Genomic DNA, 27040 nt, shown 5'->3' on the forward strand with positions numbered 1-27040 from the left:
GAAGCAACATTTCAGATAAGCAAACTCTCAGGAAGTAGAGTACCCACACTTTCTTTCTCAAAGATGTACACCAGCCTACTGAATGAGGAAATCCTGTTTAAGAGGACGAGCAAGGCAAAGTAGAAGGAAGTGTAAATTATACAGACGTAATCCAAATGTCATGAAAATTCTTAAAAAGAAGGCACATGAAAAAAATAATTTAACAACATTCTAGATCTAAAATCCTAGATCATATCAAAGAAAGCTGAATGCAGAAGAAAATAAAATTATCAACAAATACTGATTAATTAGGCAGTCAATAGACATGTATAATTCTTGATGTTGAAAATCGCAGTGTGAAATATGTTTGAACTTTTTAAGTTACCACTAATTAAATTTAAAAACACACTGTATGCCTTATGAATTACCAGAGGAAAAAAGCAACCTAAGAAAATATAGTCCACCTGGCAAAAGAATAATCATTGAAAATTAATCATATTAATGATACTAACAAATATTGAGTGCCAGGCACTAGGCTAAGTGTTTTACATTATCTCCTTTAATCCTCGATTAAGTCTCTGAGATAGCTATTTATGATGCAGTTCGAAATCAGGTCAGCTTAAATGTGAAGTTATGGTCTTTATTAATACAACAAGAATAGCAGATAGATTATAACTATGTCCCAATTCTCATTGATTAGTATTAGCCTTCAGTAATGTTGAACTGATAAATATTCTGAGGCTGAATCTCAGCTCAGCAGAAAAGACCAGCATGGACTGTTAGTGATGCCTATTTAAAAAAAAAGAGAGAGAGAAGATTTGCATCAAGTATGCCATATGCTTACTACATCAATCACAATTATAAAAGTAGATAACATAAAATTACGAACAATAGGACCAAGCTCATATTTTATGAAAATGGTTATAGATATAATAAATGGATCTAACAAAGGAAAAGACTCAAAGGTCATTAAAATAATTTAACGACATTTAAAATAAAGAATCATAGAAAAGTTAAAAATGAATGGGCAAAAATATACCAAAAAGTGTGCTAAAGTAAACAAAAAGAAAGCAGGAATTCCAACATTATTATTATTAGAGTAGAATTCAAGAAAAAAAAAGTACATACAAAAATTTATGAAATAAAGCCAAAGCTATGACAAGAGGCAGAAACTTAGTCTTTGCTCTTTTTAGAGACTGTAGAATGAAAACAAATGATTTATTTGACTGACAACATTAGAAAATAAGTAAGAAAAAGAAAGTATTTCCATTAATTCAAGAAACAGGAGTCCAAAATGTCAATAACTATTGTAGAAATTAAAAGTTGTCAAAGAATTTCATCTTTTAAGATGCACCATGATCAGTGGTTTTATGGCTGAGCACTTTAAAAAGTTTAAGGACGTGATACTACCTAAGCTTTCTACACTGCTTGAGAGCATAGGAAAAAAAAAGAAAAGAGAAACCTATCTAGTTATTTTTTTATACAAGTGGCACAATCATCATACCAAAATCTGAAAAAGAAATTCATGTGCTTACAAATACACACATATGAACACACACACAAATTACAAGGAATTTTTTATAGAGAAAAATTCACAATATATTATGTGAAAAGAAGCAGAATATATACTGTGTATGTTAGGATGATTATTTTATAAAACATACATATACATGTGCACAAAGAAAATGTACTGGATTGAAGTAGATATATATTATAGTAACTTTCCTGTATGGTTAGATTATATGTAATTTTTATTTTCTTTTTTATGTTTTTTCACTTTCCAAATTTTTTTCACTGCTATGTATTACTTCTCCAATGCTAAAAAATAACTAATGGTATTAAGCCAAAAAGAAGCTGATTTTAGAGAAGCAGCTATTTTTTTTTGTAATGATGAAGGAAGATTATTCTGACTAAAGAACAAAGGAGAAATTGCTAAACCTGGAGCAATAAACAAAAAAAAGAGGGAGGAGGTGAGGGAGAGGGAGGGGAGTAGGAGGAAAAAGGAAAAAGGAAAAGTAAGGATTTCCAGGTTGTAAGAAAGAGATTGAAACAAAAATGTCAGCAGGGTGCTAATGGAAGTTATCAACTCCTTATGTAGAAATCTTTATGGGATAGAAGCTCCTCTGCTTCCAGCCTGCTGGCATAGAAGAAAAAATTAAATCTCTTCAGGTGTACCTGCCACAATCACGAATATTGTCAGCCTTTCTTGAGTTCTAGAATTCAGTCAAGATAAAATATAAGCTGTGTGAGGCCAGGTACTTTTGTTGCTGTGTCCATGGAGTTTCTGGAGCAGTGCAGGGCCCTGCAGGGCCAGTGAACATGCGTCAAGTGGAAGAATGGGGGTTTGCAGTAGAGCAACCTGCCCGGCTCTGTCTCACGGCCTGTTCTCTTCAGAATATTAACTGTGACTTGGCCCACAGCAAGAATGTGTTTCAAAGCCATAGATGACACAAATAGCTTTCAGAATGAAGGTCAAAAATCATCCTTGACTGGATGAAAACATGGTCCCAAACTAGCTAGGTCAATTTTGTGAGAATACAAAATAGAGACTGATCTCAGTACAACCCAACACTGCAAACACAGCTTCTGACTAGACTAACCTTAGACTGTGTGTACAGAAGAGAAATATCAAGAAGAAGGAAAAAGGGCGCCCTGCTCCACTCCATGCTGGTAAGACCATGTCTCAATCACGGAATCTAATTCTGGGCACCCGGTTTTACAGCAAACATTAAGTAAGTGCTTATTCCAAAATACAAAACACAAATGGCCTGGAGACCCTGCCCTCTGAGGGCTGATTTAAGGGGATCTGGGGAGATTTAAGGTGAGGAGAAAAGGCCTGGAGAGTATAAGAGAGCTGTCCGGAGGAAAATGGGTTAGACACGTCCAGTATTACTCCACGGAGTGAGCTATGAGCAACAGATGGAAAGTGCTAAAGTAGGTTTGGCTCAATATAAAAAGGCATTTTCTAAAAAGTATGATACCCTCTGAGTACACAAGAGTAGGTCTCTGTCACCACAAGTGGGCAAGCACCAGCTAGATGACCATCTATAAGGAATGTTCTGGAAGGTACTCCTGCCCTGGATGGTAGGATGCACCATGCAGGCTTACAACATGGGGGACTGACTGACCCATAGAGAGGTTTTGTTTGTTCTACAAATGAATTTTTTTAAATGCCTTTGGGGGGAACACACACTCTGGAGTCCAAACTATTCACATGGCTCCCTACTGTCTTGAATCTTGCTGCTTCACATATCTATGCGACCTGCCCAGCTCCTGAAGGCATTTGAGTTTGCATAATCTGTAATGTCCAGTCCAATTCGAAGATAATTTGCCCCTGAGATGTAACTTCACCACGGAGCTGTCACAGAATTTTCTGCCATTGGAGGATGGAAGAGAGAAGAACTTGGCAAAGAGGTAGAGTAGAATAGCTCAGTGAAGATGGGAACCCCAAACAGCCTAAGGTTGAACCATTTCTTTTGTTCTGCACAACTCCAGCATACATCACACCCTTAAAGATTCCTTTTCTTTTTCTCCCTCCCCTCATTTATGTTTCAATTCCACACGCTTTTTTTTTTTTCCTGAGCCTCTAGGAACTCAGACTACATTAAGTAAAAATTTCCCACTTAGGAGTCAGAGCTTTTACCACTAACTCAGCTCAGAAAAGCAACCATTCAGGTTGACTTCTCTTACTGCTTTAAGCCATTCCAGAGACTCTTGTCAGGGCCCTGACTCCTCTGTGCTGTGGTTGGTGTAATGCTGCCACCTGGTGACTATTTGGACAAAGTGCCTGCAGCATCGCTCTCCTCCCAGGCAGAAATGTTTCACACCCGTGAGATGGCGAAGCAAACCTTCCCAGGGCAGGGTCTACCTAATTGGGAGGGTAAAATCTTAACTCTGTGAGGACAGTCCTGTGCTGGAAAAGGTAATTTCTAATAAATATTAATATTAATAACGACACATTAATGATATTTAATAACATTAGTAATGATTGAATTCTGATAGATATAATATTAAGATGATGTTCTGCAGGAAAAATGTATATATAATTACATCATCTTTTCCATGTACATAAATTCTTCACGTATATATTATTGGATATTATCCTCTTCACAACCCCACAAACAACATCATCAGCATATTTATTCTTTTCCCCATGAGGAAACAGACTCAGAGAGTGTAAGTGGCATGCCCAAGACCACACAACTAGTAAGTAGGAGAGTCAGAATCTTAACCCAGCAGACTTGGCCCCAGATTTTCTAGATGACTCAGCTATGGGAGCAAACTGGATCTTAGTAGCATACATTATAGAGAGATTAACCCCCCGAGCTACGGGATTGGCAGAGTGGGGGAATCAGCAGTCTAAGGGGCGTGACAAACTCACGAGGGGATTCGTGGTGGTTTGGTACAGGATCCACCCAGTAGGCAAGGGTTTGAATAATAAGATCTAGCTAGGGGAAAGGGACTGGTAGGGGTAAGTCAAGGCCCCAATCTAGTGGAGTAAGGAAGAGCTATGGCTCCTTGTGCATATTAAGTGCAGAGACAAAATCCTATTGGAGGTGATGAGGCTTCTGAAGTTCTACCTGTCTTGGCCTTGATAGTTTCAGGAACTGGGGTGGGTTGGCCTGGGGGTGCAGGTACTAAGTCCATTACTCTTGCCAGAGGCCATATCATCTTCCCCTAAGTCATGCCAACCTTCATATTACATATTAGGTGTGAGGGTGTGGGAGTGCTAAACGATGCACATTTGTATTTGTCTATTTGCTTAATCATCTATCATAGCCATCCTGGACTAGGCGATTTCTCATCCTTTGTATCATGTAATTCCTACAACCCTAAGAGAATAGTCAGAATTTGCAAACCCGGGACTTCCCTGGTGGCGCAGTGATTAAGAATTCGCCTGCCAATGCAGGGGACACGGATTCGAGCCCTGGTCTGGGAAGATCCCACATACCACAGAGCAACTAAGCCCATGTGCCACAACTACTGAGCCTGCGCTCTAGAGCCCGTGCTCCAAAACAAGAGAAGCCACCACAATAAGTCTGCGCACCGCAAAGAAAAGTAGCCCCTGCTCACCGCAACTAGAGAAAGCCTGCGCACAGCAACGAAGACCCAATGCAGCCCAAAATTAATTAATTAATTAATTTTTTAAAAAAAAGAATTTGCAAACCCAATTTTGAGAGTTTATTATCGAGTTGTCAAAAAGGTGGTTTATAAGCAGGAAAGATTTTTAGCCTCCGGAAGAAACGAAACCATCTGTAAATTGGACCACATTTTCTTGGTGACTTGCTCAAAATGATTCAGATACATGTATTTGGCTTCTAAAACACAAGATAAATAAGGCTCTACTCCTGAGAGAAATATGCCCAATTCCACCATTTGATCTCACCATCAAAGAGAAGTTTTCACAATCTGGTTTCTTCACAAATTCACTTAAATGAGTTTCAGAGGTTATTTTTGTTCGTTTTTGGTTTTTTGTGCTTTACAAAGTACAGTTAACTAAAGGTAACAGTTATAATAACTATATCCCTTTTAGAGGAAATCACTCTCTCTACTTTTTAGGGACCCTTTATGTTTGTGGTTGTTTATTTTCATTTGGACCAGATTGACTTGAACCTACCAGCATACGAATGAATGGGCTTTAACCTATAATTTTGTTCTAGTGCTCTAATGTATAATTTCATTCCAGAGTTATAAGAAAGGGAAGAGCAACCGTTTTATATGAAGCTTATATTCCAGAATAGTAATTGCTTAGACATTATCTGGAAATTTTAAAGAATAATGATGTACTGGGAGTCCTTCACAGCTTGTGGCACAAATCTTGCACGAAAACAAATATAGAAAAAGTGAGAGGTTGCAAAGTCTGTTTCGTCCATCTTCAGCAAGTTTCAACCCTTCTGTTGAATCTTTGGGTCTCCTAATGTTTACATAGCATGGTGGAAGGGGAATATAACATTCTGTCCATTGCAATACATATACACAGATATATAAATTGTGGTGTTTATTGTTTTTTCAGTGTGGCATTTAAGGCATATGCATTTCCTTCTGGATTTTCTTCCCCTTAGTGAAGATGCATCTCACAATCAGATTGTTATTTAGTTTTAAGAGATGTTAATTCCTCTTCCTTTGTTTCATGTTTTACTCCTTGTAACAGGAAACCAGTGACTCAATTTTACATGGACCCTCTTATAACTGAGAAAAAAATCCTTGAAATTCCCTTATTCACTTATACTTCCACACAGTGGACATCTACTGAGGATCTGTAGTGTGTCAGACACAAAGAGTGTTTGACCCCAGTCCTGCTGGCGGTCTGTTTTCACTTTACTGACCCCAGGCCTCTTTATCTTTCTGCAGGTGCCATGGTGACAGAGCAAACAGCTGCCAGGCTGACAGCAGCGGGTTCCTGGAGGAACCACCACCCCTGCAGGTAGAGGGCCCCTTGAGGATCGGAATAGGAACAGAAGGAAAGATAAGATGAAAGTGCGTCACCACAGTTGGAAAGTGCAACCAATGCTTAGAAGACACGCCATAGGCACCCAAGAGATGGGGGACAATGGAGTCACAGTGGACAAGTACAGAAAGCTCAGTGTTCGTTTCCTTTTTATTTTCTTTTGATTTTTCTAAGGAAGGAAACTGAGTCTCGTAGAAAGAAGGTCCCAGGTAAAGGAGTAAACTTACACAAACCTGAGTTTGTAACCCTTGTCTCCTGATTCCTAAGTCAATGATAATGATAAAAAAAAAGGAAGACACAGCATTTCTTAAACCTAGTACCTCCCCCACCTTTCTGACCCATTTGCCTTTATTCCCATTTCTCCCACAGATATCCTGCTTGTCAAGCTACCAGAGTCCTGCTGAGAATGGATATAGAAAGCCAAGGAATCAGAGCCACAGCTTACAGTCATCCCAGGACTGTCAGCAAGAGTCACAGGAGTCTGATTCCAAGAGCATAGTGAGGACATCTTTTTCAAGTCAAGACTGGAGTGTCTTGGAAGAAAAAGCCTCAACCTCTGTGGTAGAGAAAGAGTCTCAGTCTGAGGCCATGGACGGGCCCCCAGAGCTGTTGACCCAAGATCTGGCCCTTGATAAGACCACCCCTAGGGGAGAACCCCCAAGGAAAAACAGCCATCTGTGGCAGCATCCGCCTGTGCCCCAGACTGAAAATTAGGCCACTGTAGGCACGGTTACCTCCAAATGATTGCCCTCTGGGTCTCATGGTGATGCACATCACAGAAGTGAAGGATGGGTTCCTGAGGCCTGAGCGAGCGGGGGCAGTATATGTGCAAAGCCACCACTGTGAGTCTCAGAGGTCACCTGGAATTGATTGTGCTCAAGACAAGTCCTTTCATGTTGACTCGGAGGCCCCAAGAGGAACAGAAGGCGGTAAACTCTGTCCTGATATTAACAACGCCTTACTGATGCAAAAAAAGTGTCCCACAGCACGTCCCCAAGCCCAGTGAAGCCATGCCCTACACAGGCGACCTTGTCCAAACATCTGGAAAGTCTATTCCCCATCTAGATTAAGTGGCTGGCGATACTCCCCAAGTGAGGCCAAGGTGTAGTGCTTTGGGTCAAATACCACCTAGGGCAGAATCTGAGATGGGAAACCTTCCTCCAGATGCTAAGGTAAACGCTGTTAGCTCCAAGTCCGTGACAATCCAGATGTTCTCCAAACTGGCAACAGCTGCTCAGAGTGCTGTGGTCTTGGGAATGGATTCTAGAGAAGCAACTTCAGAATGCACTACGTGTGACCCTGTTACCACGGCAGAACCAGGACTGGGAACAGAAGCAAGACAGTTCAATGAGGGCTTCCCTGGTGGCGCAGTGGTTGAGAATCTGCCTGCCAATGCAGGGGACACGGGTTTGAGCCCTGGTCTGGGAGGAGCAACTGGGCCCGTGAGCCACAACTACTGAGCCTGCGCGTCTGGAGCCTGTGCTCCGCAACAAGAGAGGCCGCGACAGTGAGAGGCCCGCGCACCGCGATGAAGAGTGGCCCCCGCTTGCCGCAACTAGAGAAAGCCCTCGCACAGAAACGAAGACCCAACACAGCCATAAATAAATAAGTAAATAAATAAATAAATAAATAAATAAATAAATAAAAATTAAAAAAAAAAAAAGACGGTTCAATGATGTTTCTGTTCAGACTTAACAACACATGTGTGCCTAGGCCCTGGCGTTGCTGTTCAGCTCCAGGTAACAAGGCCCAGCCCCTCACCATATCTGCCTCTGCAGACACATGTTTCCCTGGTCTCTACCCAGGGGGCACCTGCCAAGCTGTGCCTGCCCACCGTGGTGGCTGCTGTCACCGCCATCTCCCCTGCCACGTGGCGAGGCAAAGGCCCAGCTCTGTGTCTTCAGCCTGTAGGCACTGCTCATGCTCACATAACCATCTGGAAGCCCAGTTCCTGAAGACTTTGAAAGTCCTTCAGGACTCCACAGTGAGGGAACTGTGTTCTGTCAGTATTTACCTCTGCAAAGATGGGGAAGCAGAGGCAGCAACAATAAATACCTCAGGGGTAAAGTTCAGCCTTCCCTTCCGAATGTGAGCTCTTGGGACATACCTTTCCATTTCAAATCATGACTAATATTTGTAGACTGCTTTATTATTTACAATATATTCTCACAAATTTCTTCTTATTTGATACTTCTGATCACCTTATGAAGGAAGGAAGGCAAATTTTATTATCCACCCCCATTTTACAGAGGGGTATAGAACAGTACGTTCATATGTAAGGTTCTAAGCATCAATGCATCTGTACCTCCTCTTCAGTTCAGTCTAACTGAAAATTCTGTCTGATATTCACTTAGCTGTATAATCTCGCACAAGCCATTTCATCTCTCTGAGCCTAGTTCCTGTTTTGTAAAATAGGGAGACTATTCATGTCATCGATGCAGCATCGTTTTCAGATTAAATGAGAGAAAACTTGCAAGGCACTCAACACACTCAGACGCTCAGCACAGTGCCCGGCACATAGAAAGCCCTAGAAAATGCTCATTGTGTGGTTACAATTTTTGTTACTATTTTATTATTGTTCAGGTCTTAAATATAAGACTTCTCATGTCAAATAGAGGAACTTTTGGTCTTCCTTTGCTAAGCTTGTTTAAAAGTGAACATTGAGGTTACTGAGGACTGAAGGACCCCCAACCCTGTTCAGCTCCTGGTAAATACACAAGCATTTAGTGAGTCCTTCCAATGAACCCTCTTCAGCAATTCTCAAGGTCAGAAATAATGTAGGCTATCAAAGCTAGCCATTGATTTAAAAAATTAAGAGTATTAAACATGAAACTACATGTATAGACAGGGTGGGAAAACGAGGTAGCACATATAACGTAGGACTATAGCTGTTCAAAGGAGAATGAAGGGCAACTATAATTTCCTGGGTGCCTATTTGGTGCCTTCTGTGTTACCTTCCCATTCTGTTAATTCCACAAATACTTACTGAGTGCTATACCAAGCACTTTATTTATGCTGTGCCAAATAACCCCCATTTTCATCCATGCCATAAATGTGCCAAGTCCTCCCTCTTTTACAGACGAGGAAGCAAGAACTGAGAGAGTTTAATTTTCCAACATCCCACAACTCCTAAGTCCAGAGTCACATTCAAACTTAGCTGACACCAAATTCTTGGACAATCCACTCCAAAGATGTGTCCAACTTTAAAATATCTGAATCTATTTAAGTGTAATAGTAACATGAGAAAGTGATTATTTGAAAGATAAGGTAAATTACTACATGGTCCTTCAAGATATAGAAATCTATATAAATGTAATATAAATATAGAAAGCGATTATATGAAAGATAAAATAAGGGTTGAACTAGTAAAAGAAGGTGTTGAGATCAATTCTAGGTATAATATTCTGCTAAGTTTCAGTGGGAGAAAAGAACAAAAGCTAATGTATAGCTGGGGTCCTTTGGAGTAAAAAGACCAGGGTTCAAATCCTGGAGAATAGTAGGAGTCATCATCATCATTGATGTTAGTTGAGAGATTGTAAATGCAGTGGTTTTCAATTGGGGATAATTTTACCCCACCCGTGGTGACATTTGGCAATGTTTGGAGACATGTTCGGTTGTCATAACTGGGGTAGGTGCTACTGGCATTTAGTGGGTGGAGGTCAGAGATGGTGCTAAACATCCTACAATACATAGGACATCCCCTCACAACAAAGGATTATCTGACCTAAAATGTCAACAATGTCAAAGTTGAAAAACTCAGCTCTAAGGGAATAAACATTTACTTGACCATATATATAGTTCATGTAGGAAAATGTTAGGGATGAAAGACAGCTGGAGAAGGTGACATTTTAAGAGGCTATAAGGGGAAAAATATTAAATCCTACAGTTAGGTACTCCAATTTCCATGTTGAAAACCAGATTATTGATCTAACATATCCTGAAAAAAATATTATATTTCTAATTTACATTTTTAAGATAAATTTTATAAGGAAATATAAATTAAACCATATTTGGTTTTATATTTTGTTTAAAATAATAAAGTATAAAAAACCAAAACTGTGTTTAAAACTTCAGAAGAAAGTCACAGAGAGGGTGTGCTCTCGTGGGTTATCTATGATAATGGTTTGCTGATATGATTAATTTCTTATAAATAAGTGATTTCTTCACAATAATTTGTTAATTCGAAATAAAATCTTTCCAGAAAAGAAAATGAGATGTATATGAAATAAGAGTTTTGGATATTAGAAGATCCATCTATAATGTTTATGATTTAGATTCAAAGAAAAAGAAAATCATACAAATTTTAAAAAGTAATATGAGCCAATTCAAAAGTGAAGGGTCAATATTGTTGCTCTTACTGTTGAAGATAAAGTTTGTTTTAAGGCCCAGGTTGGGTCAGTAGAGTAGACCTTGCATTGTATTTGAGTTATAACCTAGCCCTTATATTGGAAAAAAAAGAGTTCAGAACAGTCTCCGTTTTTGTTTGCTTGCCTAAGGTTTCCTTTTTTCTGAAACTTCTGTATCTGTTCTAAAGCAGAAATGTATTGATAGTTTCAGTGTTTCCAAATGACCGGGAGATGGCAGCATATCAGAATCTTCCACATCGCTCCCTTCACAGGGAGCTATACACTGTCAGTTATTCCTAAATCCCAGCCCTCATGCCTTCCAATCACAAAGGGTTACCCCAAAATATCTAGATGAAGCATAAAATTCAATGTTTATAACGTTCAGCCTACTTGAGCACCATATTTTCATGGCCCTGCCCTCACTGTCCCTAGAACTTGGTCACCTTGTAAGAATCTACTAAGACCAATCGGCTCATTCCTTAGGGACAAATAACTTCTCCGTATGACTAGCTACACTGTATTCCCCGCTGTGACTCAGCTAGATCTTGAGAAGAAAAGAAATGAATCAGGAGAATTGGGTTTGAAATCTACCATATTTTGATCTCCGACAAGTTAGTTAACTATTTGTGTCAGAACACTTATCTATAAAAAGAAGTCCTCCATGGTCTGTATGATCTTTTCTAGTTTTAAGAACCATAACTGTAGTCACCTTTCAAGCACTCTTGCCGACATCAATAACCTTCAAATACTCCTCTAACTGGTTCAAATGCACTTACACCGAAGCAACAATAATTGGAGAGTTTTGCTCTGTAAAATGTTGTTCATGTATAAAAATGAGGATAGCATCAAAACCGAACTCTCAAAGCAAAATGATGGAGCGTTTCAATATCAAAATATCACTCTTAGGACAGTATTTCCATTATGACAATACCAGTAAAAATAGTCATCTGGTTGCTAAGAGCATGGCCATGTGGTTTGGGGGTGAAAGGTAAGAAATCTGGGACTTCCTAGAAAAAGGGGTGGGAGGAATTAACATAGCTGAAAGATTGGTCTCCACTGAATGAGGAAGAAGAAAAAAAGGTTAAAAGTGGCCTGCCATTGAAATTTTTCCTTTAAAGCATTTCCCAGAAGCCCCACTCCACCATCTCCACTTCCATCTCATTGCCATCCTATCAGCAAGGGATACTAGGAAATGTAGGGTTTTAGTTAGATGCTCAGTGCCCCTAAGATATTAGAATTCTGTTATTATGAATACAGGAGGGAGAGATAGTGAGTAGGCAACGACCAGACACTACACACTCATCAGGGAGGGGTTTAAAATGGAGGACCCGGTAGATCTAGCATTAGGGTCCAGCTAGCATTAATATCACTCAAAGTCAGATGGGTAGAGATTCTGGGGTTCTGGATCATGGATCTATTCAAAGCATGATCCAACCAGGGCTAGAAAACAAAGAGGATAGCTGGTAAGAACTCAGCAAACCAGCAGAGTGCCTGACAAATAGACCAGGCTTGGTGGCTGCAAGAAGATATTTAAATAAGGAAACCAAGGCAACAGCATTGTCGTACAGAGAAAGTAAGATTTAAAGAATGATTCACATCAGGAACAATGGGAAGCAGGATTGGGAGGACAGAGAGTTCAGTTTGAGATTCCAGTCCGTGGAGGATGGGATGCCTAATCTATGCCTACCTCACTCTGAATGGGCTTGTTCACTGGTGGGGCTGATCCTACAGATTTCAACCACCAGAGACTGCGGTTAAGCAAAGCCAAGACTAATAAAAATGATTCTAAGCAGCCTTTCTCTAATCAAACACATACCATCCGAACAAACGTGTTCAGTGTTGTTGAGATTCAGAGTGAGGCAGTACTCAGCACCAAAGTTAAACAAGATTAAACAAAACTCAACAATTCTAAGCACAGGCTCGCACTATTCTAGCCCTTCCCTCCTCCTCTCCTGTCTACATCCTTGCACCCTACCTCCCCCTAGTCTTCCAGAGCGCCTTTCTTGTCTCTGGGACATAATGTCGCCAAGGGCCATCCAACAATGGCTGTCCTCCTGTCCCAGCCACATACTGCCTCTAGTTGCTTGACGAAGCCAAAGGCTGGGCTTTCCCTATTCTCTTTCTGACACATTAGCCGCAGGGCTGCGTTGCGAACAGGGAAGCCTGGGTGGGAAGGCAGGTGCCACTGTGGTGAACTCTTGCAGTGATTCAGAAAGACCTTCCTTCTCAGCTCTTTCTAATTGTTCTCAGTGAACAGTCCATGAGATGGAAACAATGAAGACGGTATGCCAGAGTTTCCGGAAGCATTTAGAAGAAATTGAGCAGCACCTTAGAGAACAACAGGCACCCTTTTCCAGGGACATGTCAGAGGAGAAAAGATAATTATCTAAGGGAGCCATACAAGCAAGTACCAGCCCACACACCTGGAGCAAGAAAAGGTAATCAGGGCAGGACAGATGAGCACCAGGGAGCAGGGCTAATGAGAAATTGGCCAACTTTCCCTTTGCTTTCCTGTTCCCATTCTTACTTTCTCAGTGGGAGTCTGTGAGAGCCATTTGCTGGATAGCAACACTTATTCTTCAAGGCCAGGGCTATTTGAGGTCAGAAAATTGGCAGCTGCTGGGAAGAGGGGTCTCGCCAGCAGGATATCTTTAATCAATGTGAATGGGGCTCACGCAAATGCGGACATTGGGGGTTGTTAGAGTTTTGGAAATCTGCACTATTTTCACATAGATTAAAAGTATTTGTCCCAAAAGTGGATTAGTCATTGCCTGGGGCTGGGAGTAGGAATCGGGATTAATTTATAAAGGAGCACAAGGTTTCTTACTGGTGAGATGGAAGTGTTCCAAAACTGAATGGCGGTGGTAGTTACACACTTGGCAGATTTACTAACAATCATTGAATTGTACTCTTAGAATAGGTAAACTTTATGGTATGTAAATTATTCTGCAACAGAGTTGTTTAAAAAAAAAAGAAAAAAGGAAACCTGCCCTCGTAATAAACCTATGCCTGCAACTGATACATATAAAGATGGTGACTTTCTCTTTTAAGACCCGTCAAAGGAGTGACCTACATTTTGAGAGGGACAATGGAAGATTGCACCTGGAGGTGCTTGTGAAATTTGGTGGTTTTCTATTATTTATCTGCAGGGAGGAGGCTGAACAACTGCAAACTTTACGCGAAGCCCTGCAGCAGGAGTTGGAGGAGCTAGAGTTTCAACTAGGAGACCAGGCTCAGCAAATTCGAGAAGGAATGCTATTGGTACTGGCGATGGGGTGTGGGGTTTCACTAGATCCTGCCCATCGTAGCAGGGGTGCGTTAAGTGAGAAACCTGATTGTACAGTCATTCCAGATTCTAAGATTAGGTATCATTTTAAGTATAAAGAAATTGAAGCCCAGAAAAGCACATTGGTTTGCTCAAGGCCACACAGCTAGCTGATGGTGATTCAGGACTAGAACTTGGGTCACCTAACCCTCGTGCCCATCTTTTCCTCTGCCCTGTAAACAAGAGATAATTATTAGTAGCCCATTTTCAGAATGAGAACAAGAAACACAGCTTTTGACCTAATATGGGCTAAGTCACTGCCAGCATCTGTTGCCATCGCACAGAGCCCAGTCTAGAGAACTCACACCCATCAGTGCCTTTCCCACAAGTCTGAGTTAGCTGCTTGGTGTAAATATGGGAACTTGTCCACACTTTTTGTCCTTGTTTTCCTTTTAGCAGCTTGAGCTTCTCACAGGGGAACCACCTGAACACTACACAAATCTGCATCAGTATAACTGGACCAAAGAAAAGAATGGCCAGACTTCATGTGCTAAGATCCACCCCTCCATGGCCCCTGGGGCTGCCTTTCCTCCATCCACCTTGGGGAGTAGCACCAGGATGTCTCCTCCAGCCTGGGCAGAATCAGATCCAGCCTCTCTGTCAAATTGTCCTATTGGAGAAAAGGATACAGATGTCTTCCTCTAGGTCAGGGCAGGTTTGTTGACCTTTCTACAAAATGTAAAAGCACATTCTAGCCAGAGCAAGAATATCTAATTTTTCCCTAAGGAGAAGTATGTATCAATCCTTCCTCAGCTATTTTTTTTAATATTCTACTCTATGGTTAAACCTGGGAGGAATATTTTAATACTCATTCGATACAGAATAAGTGAGCACCTACTATGTGCCAGGCATAGGGTGCAGTGGCCAAGATGTATATAATATATATCCCTCAAGGTATATATGGTGTACAGTCTTTGCCCTGCTGAAACTTACAGTCTGTTGGGGGAGACAGAATGTAAACACATAAATAGGTATGAATTTGAAAACTGTGAAAAGGGCTTTGAAGGAAATAACAGGGTTTTATGAAAGAGAGAATAACAGGGAGTCTGATTTAGATCAGGGTATCAGAAGGGCCTGAAGGAGGAAGGAAGATCCAGGCCTCAGAGGTAGCAGACTGTCCAAAAGCCTTGAGTTGGTCGTCAAGCCAGACTTATTGAAGAAGCACCCACTAGGTGTCAGCAGCTCCTCTTGTGCTGGAGACAGAGCTGTGAACGAGACAGAACTCCTACTCACAAAGCTTCGGATGAAGAGTGAGAAACAACCACCGCACCAACAAACAAGTAAATAAGATCACGTCAGTTCCTCACCATGGCGAAGACCGTGTGATGATACTGTAGAGAGTGATGTGGGGTGAAAAGCTTACCACATTCATCAGAGTGGTCGGCCTTGCGAAAGGAAGCTATTTGGGTGAGACGCGAATGGTGAGGAAGAGGAAGCCATGTGAAATTCTGGGGAAAGAACATTTAAAGCAGAAGGAATGGGAAGTGTAAAGGCTCTGAGACAGAAACAGCCAGCATTGCTGCGTGGGTGAGTGATGGGGGAGTGGAAGTCTGAGAGGTGGGGCTTTGGGATAACTGTAGGCTGGAGTCCGAGAGCCTAAGTTTTTCCCAAGTGTGACGGAAAGCCATTGTAGGTTTTAAGCAGGGTTGTCCTGTGATCTGCTTTACATTTAAAAATCACGCTGACTGCCTTGTGGAGAAGGTACCACTGGGGGCTTACAGCTGTGCAGGAGCTCCCGTTACAAGGCAGTTGGTGTAATCCCTGAAGGGAGAAGCAAAGCTGTCAAGTTGCTTCCATCCAGCTGGGTAGGCTTGTGAGCCCTCCACCCCCATTTGCCAGTGAAATGCGGGGTGGTGTACACCAGGGCTGAGTGCACGGGCGGTCTCTAAGTGCTACAGGATTTCTCAGGAGGGGGGAATGCATGAAGAATGGAACAGTCAGAAAAACTTCATGGAAAAGTAACTCCTTGAGGGAAGTGCATAATTTATATAAGATGGGCCAGTGATGGTTACTTTCCAGCAAGGAAACTAAGAAGCTATTTCTTTTGAAACTACCCATTACTAGAACCCATCTCATAGCTTATTTCCCTTCTTCATCCTCCTTGCTCTTCGGAAACCCTTTGGCTTCATGGGAGCCCTCCCACCCTTCAGACCACCCTGCAGTTTCCTCTGTTGACTATACTTCCTTGGAGTGTGGACATCCCTCTTCTGTCCTCAATTCTCTTCTTTTTCTCTCTCCACACCATCTTTCTCAATATACACACTCACTCTAGAAGCCCAGTTCCCAGCTCTCTCCAGAATTCCCGTCCAGCATTTTCTACTCTCCACAAGATAGTTTCAGCTGGAAGACTTGCTTCCACATCTCACTCAGTATCTATCTTTTTATTTCTGTGTGATACACAATGCCCCATGCCAAGTACTTGTATGACAATCTCTTATTCTCAAAAGCAGCCCACAGCAAAACTGTTCATTAGACATGGAAAACTTTTTTTTTTCTGAGAACCTAGCTTAAAGCTAAATAAGTTCCATTTTGGAGTTTGGAGTGTTGATAAAGTTCAGACCTGTTTTTGACCTGAGTTGCTTCCACACAAAACAGATGCAAATGAAGATTTGATGGTTGTTATTTCATATAATCAAACTGCATAAAAGGAACTGACCATATAAGTTGCCATATAAAAATAGAAGTCTTTTGCGTGTGACACGACAGACTTTCCCTCATTTGAGCCTCTCAGTGCTAAGGGAAGTATTCCCCATTTGAATAGGAGAAAGCTAAGATGGAGAGAATGATCTCCACAGGTACACACTGAGTCCTGTGCTGTATTATTAATGAGAAGCAACTGTACACTGCAGTTAAGGACTCAAGCTCTAGAGTTAAATCCAGAAGCTTAAATCCAACTCCACTATCTGTGTTGGATAAACTACTTAACCTTTCTAAGCCTCAGTGTCATCACCTGTACATTACAAGGCTTAATGCATATATAGCCCTTTAGAGCAAGCCTGGAACATGGTTCCCGTATGATTCCATACAGAGTATGGCTCATTATAATGATGATGATGATGATGATGATAATAAGAGTAGTGGCCATTTTTGAATATTTACTTACATGCAAGGTACTGGGCTAAGCACTTTCTGTGCATTATCACTTATCTTCACAACAATCCTGAGAGGCAAAAATTAATACACACACATGCACGCATGCATGTGCACACACATGCTCAAAAAGACTATAAATTGCTTAAGTTCCAACAACTAGTAAGGGATTGAGTTGACTCTCTGATTCCATGTTTTGCCAGTGGTTCACCATTATGGCTCTGCCAAGCCTTGGGGCTTATGTGGAGCCCACTGATAGGTCCAAATCAACCAAAGTAACGCTGCTTCTGTCTGCATTATCAATTTAGCTTTAGCAGAGATTTTCCTTTAAAAAAATCTCATTCTATATAAAAGTTTGAAAAGCACTGTACTATGTTAATGACAAATGACTCTTGCAGTCAAAGGCAGGTTCTGAGTTGCTTTCATGTAAAGAGATGACTTCTTCCGCAAAGACTCCTCAGGAACCTACCATCCTAGCAACTCTTAGCTTACTACTGCTTGTCCCATTGCCCAAGAATAATGGCAAGAGTTCCTTTGTAGTCCCTGAATGATTTTCTGGGGAATCTCATTGTTCTGTCTTCAAGTTCCAAGATGCTGCATTCTCTTTTTTTCAAAGTTAACCTATCCAAGTTGACTTTATTCAGGAAAATCCAGACCACATGTCTGAAATCAGAGATCATTGCAATAAATATTTGTACAAAGTTAATAACATAGAAAACCTTTTAATTGTGAAACCCAGCTCGGGGTTAGAGTCATTCCATTTCAATGAAAAAGAAGAAAAAAAATAAAAATCACACCACCTGATCATTTTCAAATTTAGAAGTTGACAAGGGAACAATTTAACCTCTTTTACATCAAAGGACAGGGGTCCCTTCCTGTACTAATTTTATCCCATCCAGATTTCATTTCAATATTCAAAGCCAAAGGTGTGAATAGAGAAAATTGAGTTGAGAAACAATACTTGGAAACTCGGGTTATATATTTTCCTTGGTTTCGTTATGCATGAGTGAAGACCCAGGTTTCACGATTGAGACAAAAGGATAAAACCTTGAAGGTTGCTCTGAACCACAGCATATGCATAGGCTATGTAGATTTATATAAGGATATCCATCTTTCAGTCCACAGGAAAACATTTCCACAAAATCCCATTAGGTTTTGTTTAACAGATATTCCCTTATATATGCATTTTTGTCTGCAGGTCCAGAATCATCTTTCCTTCAAAAGAAAATAATTTTGCTAAAGTAGAAAAAATAAAATCAGAATATGTCCTAATGACTTGAAAATCTGGTCTAATATAACTGTTTCTTCTTGTTGAGAAATAATTTCTGTGGTATAACAGAGGTCATAAAATAGGACATTTGTGCAGAGATTAAAGGATAAAAGTTTTTTTGAGAAGAAAAGTTTCAAAATGTTTTATTGTGAGATGGTGGGTTGCATATCTAATTTCAAATTTTAATTTGAACAACAAAGAACAGCCATAATTTGTAGGGACTGTAGATTATTTGAAATGATGTCAAATTGTCTTTCTTGAAAATGAGAGAATGTGAACAGAAGCCAAAATATTGGTAGCACCTTTCTCTAACCCAAGACTCAGGTTCTAATAGTCTAATTTTCAAACATTAGTAGACCAGAAGTTTAGTATGAGATGCTCCCTCTCTGAGTTAACCCAATTATGTAAAGAAAGAGACTTCCATGTCACGAATGATTTCTAATCATTAGAATCAAATTGAAGACTTTTCCCATTTGGGTACTTCAAGAGTTCAGTGCTATCCAATGTTGGTAATCCACTCTAACAGCCAGAGCCAGTCCTTCTCTGAATTCATTCACCAGGAAAATGGAAGTAAAAGAAATGCACCTACTTCCTAAATGCACCTACATTTTCTTCATTCCCATTATCATTCAGTAATTGCTTATTTGCTAATGACAGTGTGCCAGAGTCATAGAACATCTGTATTTTTCTTTTTTAAAATAAATATTTTGGGATATTTTATAAGTATATAATTTCTAGGACTTAAGTAATATAATAGGTGTCCAGCACTTTCTTTCCCAAAAGCCAAGTATTTACCCATTCAAAAAAAGTTACATGTTTCTACATTGGACCATCTGTATTCTTCTATGGAAATGGGTAGGCATTTGTCAACTGCATTGCTCTGTTAGCAATTCCTATGAATAAAATAAAATTTACTTTTATTTTTTATTATCCACTGACAGTTTTCTTGAACTGTTGAAAACTGTTGAATCTTGCGAACTTCCCATTGCTTTAATGAGTGCATAACATTGATGAGTTACAGGGGGAGGTTCCCTGCCCTGTTCAACTCTCATTCCTGCCCAGTCTTACCACTTATCTGTTCTCTACAGCCTCAACCTCCACCAACCCCTCTGCTGCTTCTTCAGTCCACAGTGGAGGCTTCAGAGCTGGGTATACAAGTGGTAGAGTAGGATATTTGTCTGGCACTTGGTCACTTTATGTGTATGCTCTGGTATTTTGTTTCAGAAAACAACTCTCTACTATTCATTTAATCTGAATAACTGTAGAGCAATGAATCATACATTTGCTTCCCCTGAAAACTCTTTATTTAAATAGGGATGCTCTTTGAAATTTAGAAAGGTAATAGGTTTCCTTTCTTCTGGTTGAGTGGTCTGCATTCTGAAAAGCTTTAGTTTGCAAGAATATTTTGCGTGTCCTTTTGTAAAATATTCAAGTCATTTAAAATTACAGTAAGAACTTCTAACTTAATCTTATTCACTTTTGTATCTTTCACATCTGATAACAGTATCTTGCTCGTAGTGAGTTCTCTATAAATGCTTATTGAAATAAATTAAGGAGTACTGCCTTGCTTTGTATAAAACAAGGTTTAGGGATTTCTCTTCACTTATGCTCAAGGTGAGGCATACTTATACATATGTCTATGTAAAGTCATAGTGCACTACATCATATAACACTCTCTTCATAGAGACACACATTATAAGATGAATTGTATCCCCCAAAATTCATATCTTGAAGCCCTAACCCCCAGTGTGACTGTATTTGGAGATAGGATGTTACAGGAGGTAATTAAGATTAAACGTGCATCTAATGACTGGTTGATATGAAGGAATGTAAGCCAAGCCCCCTCACCTCAACTTGGGACAACTCTCAAGAGTCACTCCAGCTTCAGAGCTCTCCATGGGGTTACCTGAGACTTCTGTTGTAACTACAGCCCAACTCCTCCCTCTGTCCAATCCTGCTTTCTTATCTCACAGATGTTAATTACAAGAGTACCTCTTAATAAATTCTAAATCTCCATTTCAGAATCTGCTTCCTTGGAAACCTAATCTGTGAAACTCTTTTAGTTTGAGTTATCTCAGAGTTAGATCCTGAAACAAGGATACAAGTTCAAATAGTTTGTTTGAGAAGTTATCCCTAAAAACACTACTAAGGCAAGTGGGGAAGTAGGAGAGGGAATGGATGAAAATCAATAATATATGTATTGTCAAGCAAGTTAACAAGAGTGGACAAACAGGACTTAATTCCTCTGGGGAAATCTGAGACCCCAGTGCTTCAGAGTTATCCTGTCCAAGGGATATGGGAGCTGGGGTATTTATTCATCAACTCCCATCAGTCATTGGTTGAAAGCTGCCCCTGGAGCATTAATTCTCCAGTATTATCAGATTGCTCTGTGTGCAAGAAGAATTGGATCCAGCCCTCAATCAATGTGCTGTAGGAACTGGAAGTTGGAAATTTGGTGAAAGTGAAAAATAAGTGTTCAGAGGTATATGTGCTATAATAACTAAAAAACTTAAAGTTGCCCAAATATACCAACAAACCACTGCAGGTTGTATTCATGTTTCTCCCTGTTATAGAATATCTACTATACTGCACTAATTTCTCTACCCATTGGGATATACCTTTGAATATTCAAGTCAAACATAATCTCCTCTTGAAACTATGCCTGGTTCCTTCTTTTTACCTGAATAGAAACAACTACCTCCTCCTTTGTGTCACCAGAGTACCTTATATGGACTTCATCCTTAACTCCAGTGTTTACATGGCACTTAACTGCTCAATTTCCACCTTATCTTGGACTTCAGAGTAAGTTTCTTGATGGCATAGCTGAGTATTGATCTTTCTGGAATCACTTGTACTGAGAACTATACCTAGAACATAGTAGGAACATTTGGTGAAAAAAAAATTATTTTAAGTACCAGACCTGATCTCAGACCTAAATTACTGAGTGCTGTTTGCACTGGGCATGAAAATCTGCATTGACAGTATTTTTCTTTCAGCACTTAAAAAATGTTATTCCACTGGTGTTTTGTTATTGTTTTTGTTTTCTGTTTTGTCTCCATGGTTTCTGAAGAGAAATCTGCCATCATTTGGGTCATTGATCCTTTTTTAATGTATTGTTTTTCTATGGTCTTTTCAAGATTTCTTGCTTTGTTTTGGTTTTTTGCACTTTGATTATGATGAGTAAGAGCAGGTTTTCTTTGAGTTTATTCTATTTGAAGTTTGCTGAACTTGCATTTGCAAATATATGGCCTTTACTAAATTTGGAAATTTTTTAGCCATTATTTCTTCACATATGTTTCTGCACCAATTTATTTCTCCTCTCCTTCCTGGACTGTAATCACAGTATATAAGAACTTATGATATTGTACCACAGTTATTTGAGGATCCGTTCATTTTTTACCAAACATTTTTTTTTTCTTCTGTGTTTTCCCGATTGGATAATTTTTATTGATCGACCTTCAAGCTCATTGGTTCTTTTTTTTCTCATCTCTATTCTGCTTTTGAGGTGCTCCAGTGGACTTTCTAGTTCTGTTATTGTATCTATCAGTTCAAAAGTTTCCACTTGGGGGCTTCCCTGGTGGTGCAGTGGTTGAGAATCTGCCTGCCAATGCAGGGGACACGGGTTTGAGCCCTGGTCTGGGAAGATCCCACATGCCGTGGAGCAACTGGGCCCGTGAGCCACAACTACTGAGCCTGCGCGTCTGGAGCCTGTGCTCCGCAACAAGAGAGGCCGCGATAGTGAGAGGCCCGCGCACCGCGATGAAGAGTGGCCCCCACTCTCCACATCTAGAGAAAGCCCTTGCACAGAAACGAAGACCCAACACAGACAAAAAAAAAAAAAAAAAATTAAAAAAGGTTTCCACTTGGTTCTTTGGCATACCTTCTATTTCTTTTCGTTCATTTTGAGAATGTTCACCCTTACTGCATGAATCTTCACTATAAAAGGTGTTTTTAAATATTTGATAATTCCTACATCTGGGTCATTTTGGAGTTTGCGTTTGTTGATTACTTTTTCCCTTGAAGATTGTTAACATTTTCCTGGTGCTTGGTATGTCAAATAATTTTGGATTGTATCCTGGACATTTTAATATTATGCTATGAGAATACAGGATCTGTTAAAAAATTTCTGAGGCGTGTTATTTTTTGTTTGTTTTCTTTAGTAGGCAGTTAACCTAGTTAGGTTCAGACCACAGTCCTGACCCACCTGCAGGCTGTAGCTCTATTGTCAATTCAGTTTTCATAGCCTTTCTGTACTATCCAGCCTACCTGTGCATGTACCATCCAGGTTCAGTCTGAGACCAGGGTGGTGGTCTACACTGTAGTTTAGTTCTCAAAGGCTTTGCTATGTTGCTTATGATCAAGTTCTATACATGCACAACTCATGATGAGCCCAATACGTTACACGCAGGTTTAAAGGGTCCCTTTCTCCTGCTACCTCCTCCTTATGAATCCCCCCCACATTCTCTGACTCCTATGGACTCCTTTTCATGGCTCTGCCTAGAAAACCATGGTTTTATCATCCATGTACTATAATGAACTTCCTGAAACTGGATCTACCTCAGGGCAAAGTAGCAAGAGAAAGGAGCCTGCAGAAATCCTGCTGCTGTAGCTGCTACCCATGATGGCACCTCCACTGCTGCTGCAATTCCCACTGCCATGGGAATGCCACCTCATTACTGAAGTAGGGCTTAGAGGGGTAAAAAAATCTTTCTTTCCCAGGGGCCCCATTCCCAGCCCTCTGGCCCAAGAGAGAGGACTTTTCATGCAACTTTTTCTGTTAGCACCTGTTGTACAGTCTCAAGATTCAAGCAGTCCTAGAATCTATGCCTGTAAGTATGGGAGGAAAGAAGAAGCAGGAACTCATCTTCATAGGTGTTGCTCTTTGTGGCTTTTTTCTCCTCCCCAGTTAACTTGCTGTTGTATACTTTTCAGAGTCCTCAGATAGTTGCTTCATATATTCTGTCCAGGACTTTTAGTTGTAATCAGTGGAAAAGAGAAGGTGGCATGCATTTACCCTATCTTAACCAGAACTGAAATTTTTCAACCTAATTGTTTTTAATATTATCTTATTATAGTAAAAAATGCTAACACTTGCTTTACTATGTGCTAAATACTGTGCTAAGCCTTTTACTTGCATGACTTACATATAGAAAAACGACAGACATTTGTGATAAACGTCATTAACCCCATTTTAAAGATGAGGAAATAGAGACTTAACAGGGGTTAACTGAATCGCTCAGTGTCACACAACTGGAAAACCAGGTATGATCCTAGGCTGGTCTGATTTCAGAATCACTCCGCAAAGTAGTCATGAGTGGGGCCAGAGCTGCAGACGCTCTGATTACATGTGAGGATCAGGCAGCAGTCTTCTCTGAGACCCATGTTTTCCTAGCTTTCAGCATTGATTAGGTCAAGTTGAAAGATGTACTTATGCACAAGGCAGGTTGAGATTTAATATTGCTTTGTGTTGGTTATTGGACAGGTGTTTGTTTAAAGGAAGTGGAAACAGGTGTGTGGGCCCTGATTCAATGACATGATGGAGGGGAACACGCTGATCCATGGCCCTTTTCAAGGAGAGATGCTGATTGTGCTAATTAATCATTTGTCTGTCAGAACAAAATAGAACATAATAGAAAATGATGTTCCAGTTACCATAGGTATGGAATAAAGACTCATGTGTCTGGCTCTGCAGCAACCAGATGCAACTGTTTATGATGACATCAATTAAGATGCAGTACCTGAATCCTCCTGGATTACCATGTCTGAGATGGTTTGAAGGAAAGATGTTTTATAAACTCTTGCCAATAACATGGGACATCATCCAACAGGAATTGTCTCTCAAAGGAACTTTTCCTTTCAAAGAGACTAATTGAGACCTTTTAGATCATGATGGTATCCAAGAGATATGGTTGAATGGAATATTTTTCCATTCTGGGTCTTGGAACACTCAATTTACCTCACCTAACCAAGACATTTATTCTCATAATGGAACATCATAATAATATCTAATTCCTTCTTGAAGTTATCCACTTACCATCGAATAACCAGAGTCGTCTTTTAAAAACATAAATCAGATGGATTGCTTCTCTGCATAACAATCTCCAGTGGCTTTCAGTATATTTATAATTAAATCCCTAACTCCTTACCAATATCTACAAAGCTCTACATGACCCAGCCCTGCATACCTTTATGACCTCATTTCATACCACTCTCTGCCTCTCTCACTATGATCCAACTTCATGGATCTTTTTGCTAATTCCTGAACACATTAAGGTCATTCTCACTTCAAGGGCATTTCCCTTGCTGTTCCCTCTTTGCATTTGCTAGTCCGCTTTCCCCATACATTCATATGGCTGGTACCTTCTCATTTAAATCTCTGCTCAAATGCAAACTCTACAGAAAGTTTTCCCATGACAACCCTACCCAAAATAGAGCTTCTTCCTACACACATCTCTGTATATTCTCTATCCACTTATCCTCTTTGTTTTCTTCATGGCATTTATTACCTGGATTTTTATTACTTTATTTGTTTAGTGGCTATCTCCCTTATTAGAATGTAAGCTTCATAAGGAAGAGACTTGTCTGTCACCTTTCCATATCTTATCTCCAGGTCTAAAACACTGCCTGGCATGATATCAGTTCATAAAAGAAGTTGATGAGTGAATAGACAAGAAAAGTAATTAGCTAATTAACTAATCAATATATCAACACTAATAAACATTGGATAAACAAAGATGAGACACAGTCCAATCCGTCAAGGAATTTTTGGTTTGGGGAGGAAAAAACATATAGCTAACAACCTGTCTATGTTATTTATTTATACTTTTCAAAAATTCCCTATTAACAGCAGGGTTTCTGGGCCTGGGATCATCATTTGTACCAGACAGCGGGGAAATTGAGAAAAAAATATTAGGACAACACGGCAAGTCTTTAATGAGGGTAATGCAACCCAAGTAACAGTGTTCTTCCTCTTACTTCAGGGTTTCATCTCCTTTTAAATTAGAGGAGTTGCCTCTTGGTTGGAGAATCACAAACCTGGATCCAAATTATATAATCCACCTCAAAGATTTCTCCTCTACCCTAGGCCCCTGCTTGCTTCACCAGCACATGGAATTCATTACCTTATTGTAAAGCTACTTCCTCCCAAGGGCCTCCTTTAAATCAGGATTTCATATGGACAGGTTTCCTTTACTTTTGAATCCCATGCCTATATGAGATTTTCAGATTATAGTAACTCATCTAGGTCAGTGATTCTCAAATCTGGAGGCCTATTAAAATAACCTAAGAATTTTCAAAAAGTTGCCATTGCCTAGGAAAAAACACAGAATTTTTTTTTTTTTTTGGCCGCACCAATCAGCATGTGGGATCTTAGTTCACTGACCAGGGATCGAACACGCATCCCCTACAGTGGAAGTGCAGAGGCTTAACCACTGGACTGCCAGGGAAGTCCCCACAAAAATTTTTATATAATTGGTATAGGATGGGGCCTGGGCACTGGCATTTTACAAAAGTGCTTCAAGTAATTTTAATAGGTACACAGGGTTGAGAACTACTAGTATAAGTAATCTATAGGGAATTACATTTGTAGGAAAATAATTATAACATGTATGCTGAATTTGACTTTTCTTCTAGTCCAAAGGAGAAGCACCTCACAAGTTAGGCACTTCTTAGAAGGTCCCTTCGTTGGATGCCTTCCAGGTGGTATCCTTGCCCACCTGCCCTCAGGCTTTGATTTTTTCTCACACAGAGCCACATTCAAACCTTCTTCATGAGAATTTGCAATACCTTTTTTCAAGAAATCACATATCTTACTTACAGATGTTGATATCACCTAAGGATCCTCTCTCCCCTCCAAGTCTGCATTATTCAGTCTTGACCTGTACCCTGGTGTTCCCCCAAATCCTGCAGACCTCTGCTCTAGTCTTGTGCATGCAGTAGAGAATGTGATGTGGAGGAATTTATTCCCTGGCTTGTGGCTCATTTTCCTATGAAATGTCTGAATTCAAAAATAACTAACTACATTATAGATTAACTTTTGAGAGATCCCTTTCTTCTTAGACTGTATAACATTGGATCACTCTTAATGAACAATGAGGAAAGCTAGATAAAAATCATAATTTTTGTAAATCTATCATACAGCTGAGATCACAGGGCAACCAAGTAACTTGAAATTCAAGGAGAGAGAACCTCCCACCTCACCCCAAGGAGAGACAGGAATGTCTTGGGAGAAAAGACAGCTTGGGAGAAAAATTATTTTTGTTTATATATATTGAAGGCTATTAATGTTTATGTATTGATTTTATAAACTGATGTCAAAACTTTAAAAAGCTATTCCAAGAGAAAAACTACCAATTAATATACCTCACAAATGTACATGAAAATATACATATTTTCTTGCCCTATCAGCTGAACAGACTAAGAAGTAAGGACACTGCAGTAGCAACAATCACACCTAGCACTTAGACCTTAGTTTCTAACATCACCCTCCAATAAAAGAAAATAGGACTGCTTGGAAAAATGGCTGATTCTAGGACTGGGGCAGGAAATATACAAGCTTAGCCTGGCTCAACTTGTAATGCCAG

At 40.1% G+C, this 27040-nt stretch overlaps 1 protein-coding gene across 1 annotated transcript in view; it reads left to right on the forward strand.

Annotated features, from left to right (window-relative positions):
• ITPRID1 (ITPR interacting domain containing 1) overlaps positions 1-25648 on the forward strand; it is a 117606-nt gene extending 91958 nt beyond the window's left edge. The window contains 11 exon segments of the mRNA XM_082399498.1: positions 6346-6403; positions 6797-7138; positions 7142-7167; positions 7169-7397; positions 7399-7494; positions 7498-7779; positions 7782-7787; positions 8118-8433; positions 13031-13151; positions 13923-14034; positions 14495-25648. Of these exon segments, the coding sequence (XP_082255624.1) occupies positions 6346-6403; positions 6797-7138; positions 7142-7167; positions 7169-7397; positions 7399-7494; positions 7498-7779; positions 7782-7787; positions 8118-8433; positions 13031-13151; positions 13923-14034; positions 14495-14743 (1837 nt within the window). The 3' untranslated portion in view covers positions 14744-25648.
• The last annotated feature ends 1392 nt before the right edge of the window (positions 25649-27040 follow it).

The sequence above is a fragment of the Balaenoptera borealis genome (genome assembly GCF_965194805.1).
Source record: "Balaenoptera borealis genome assembly, chromosome: 7".
Lineage (NCBI taxonomy): Eukaryota > Metazoa > Chordata > Mammalia > Artiodactyla > Balaenopteridae > Balaenoptera > Balaenoptera borealis.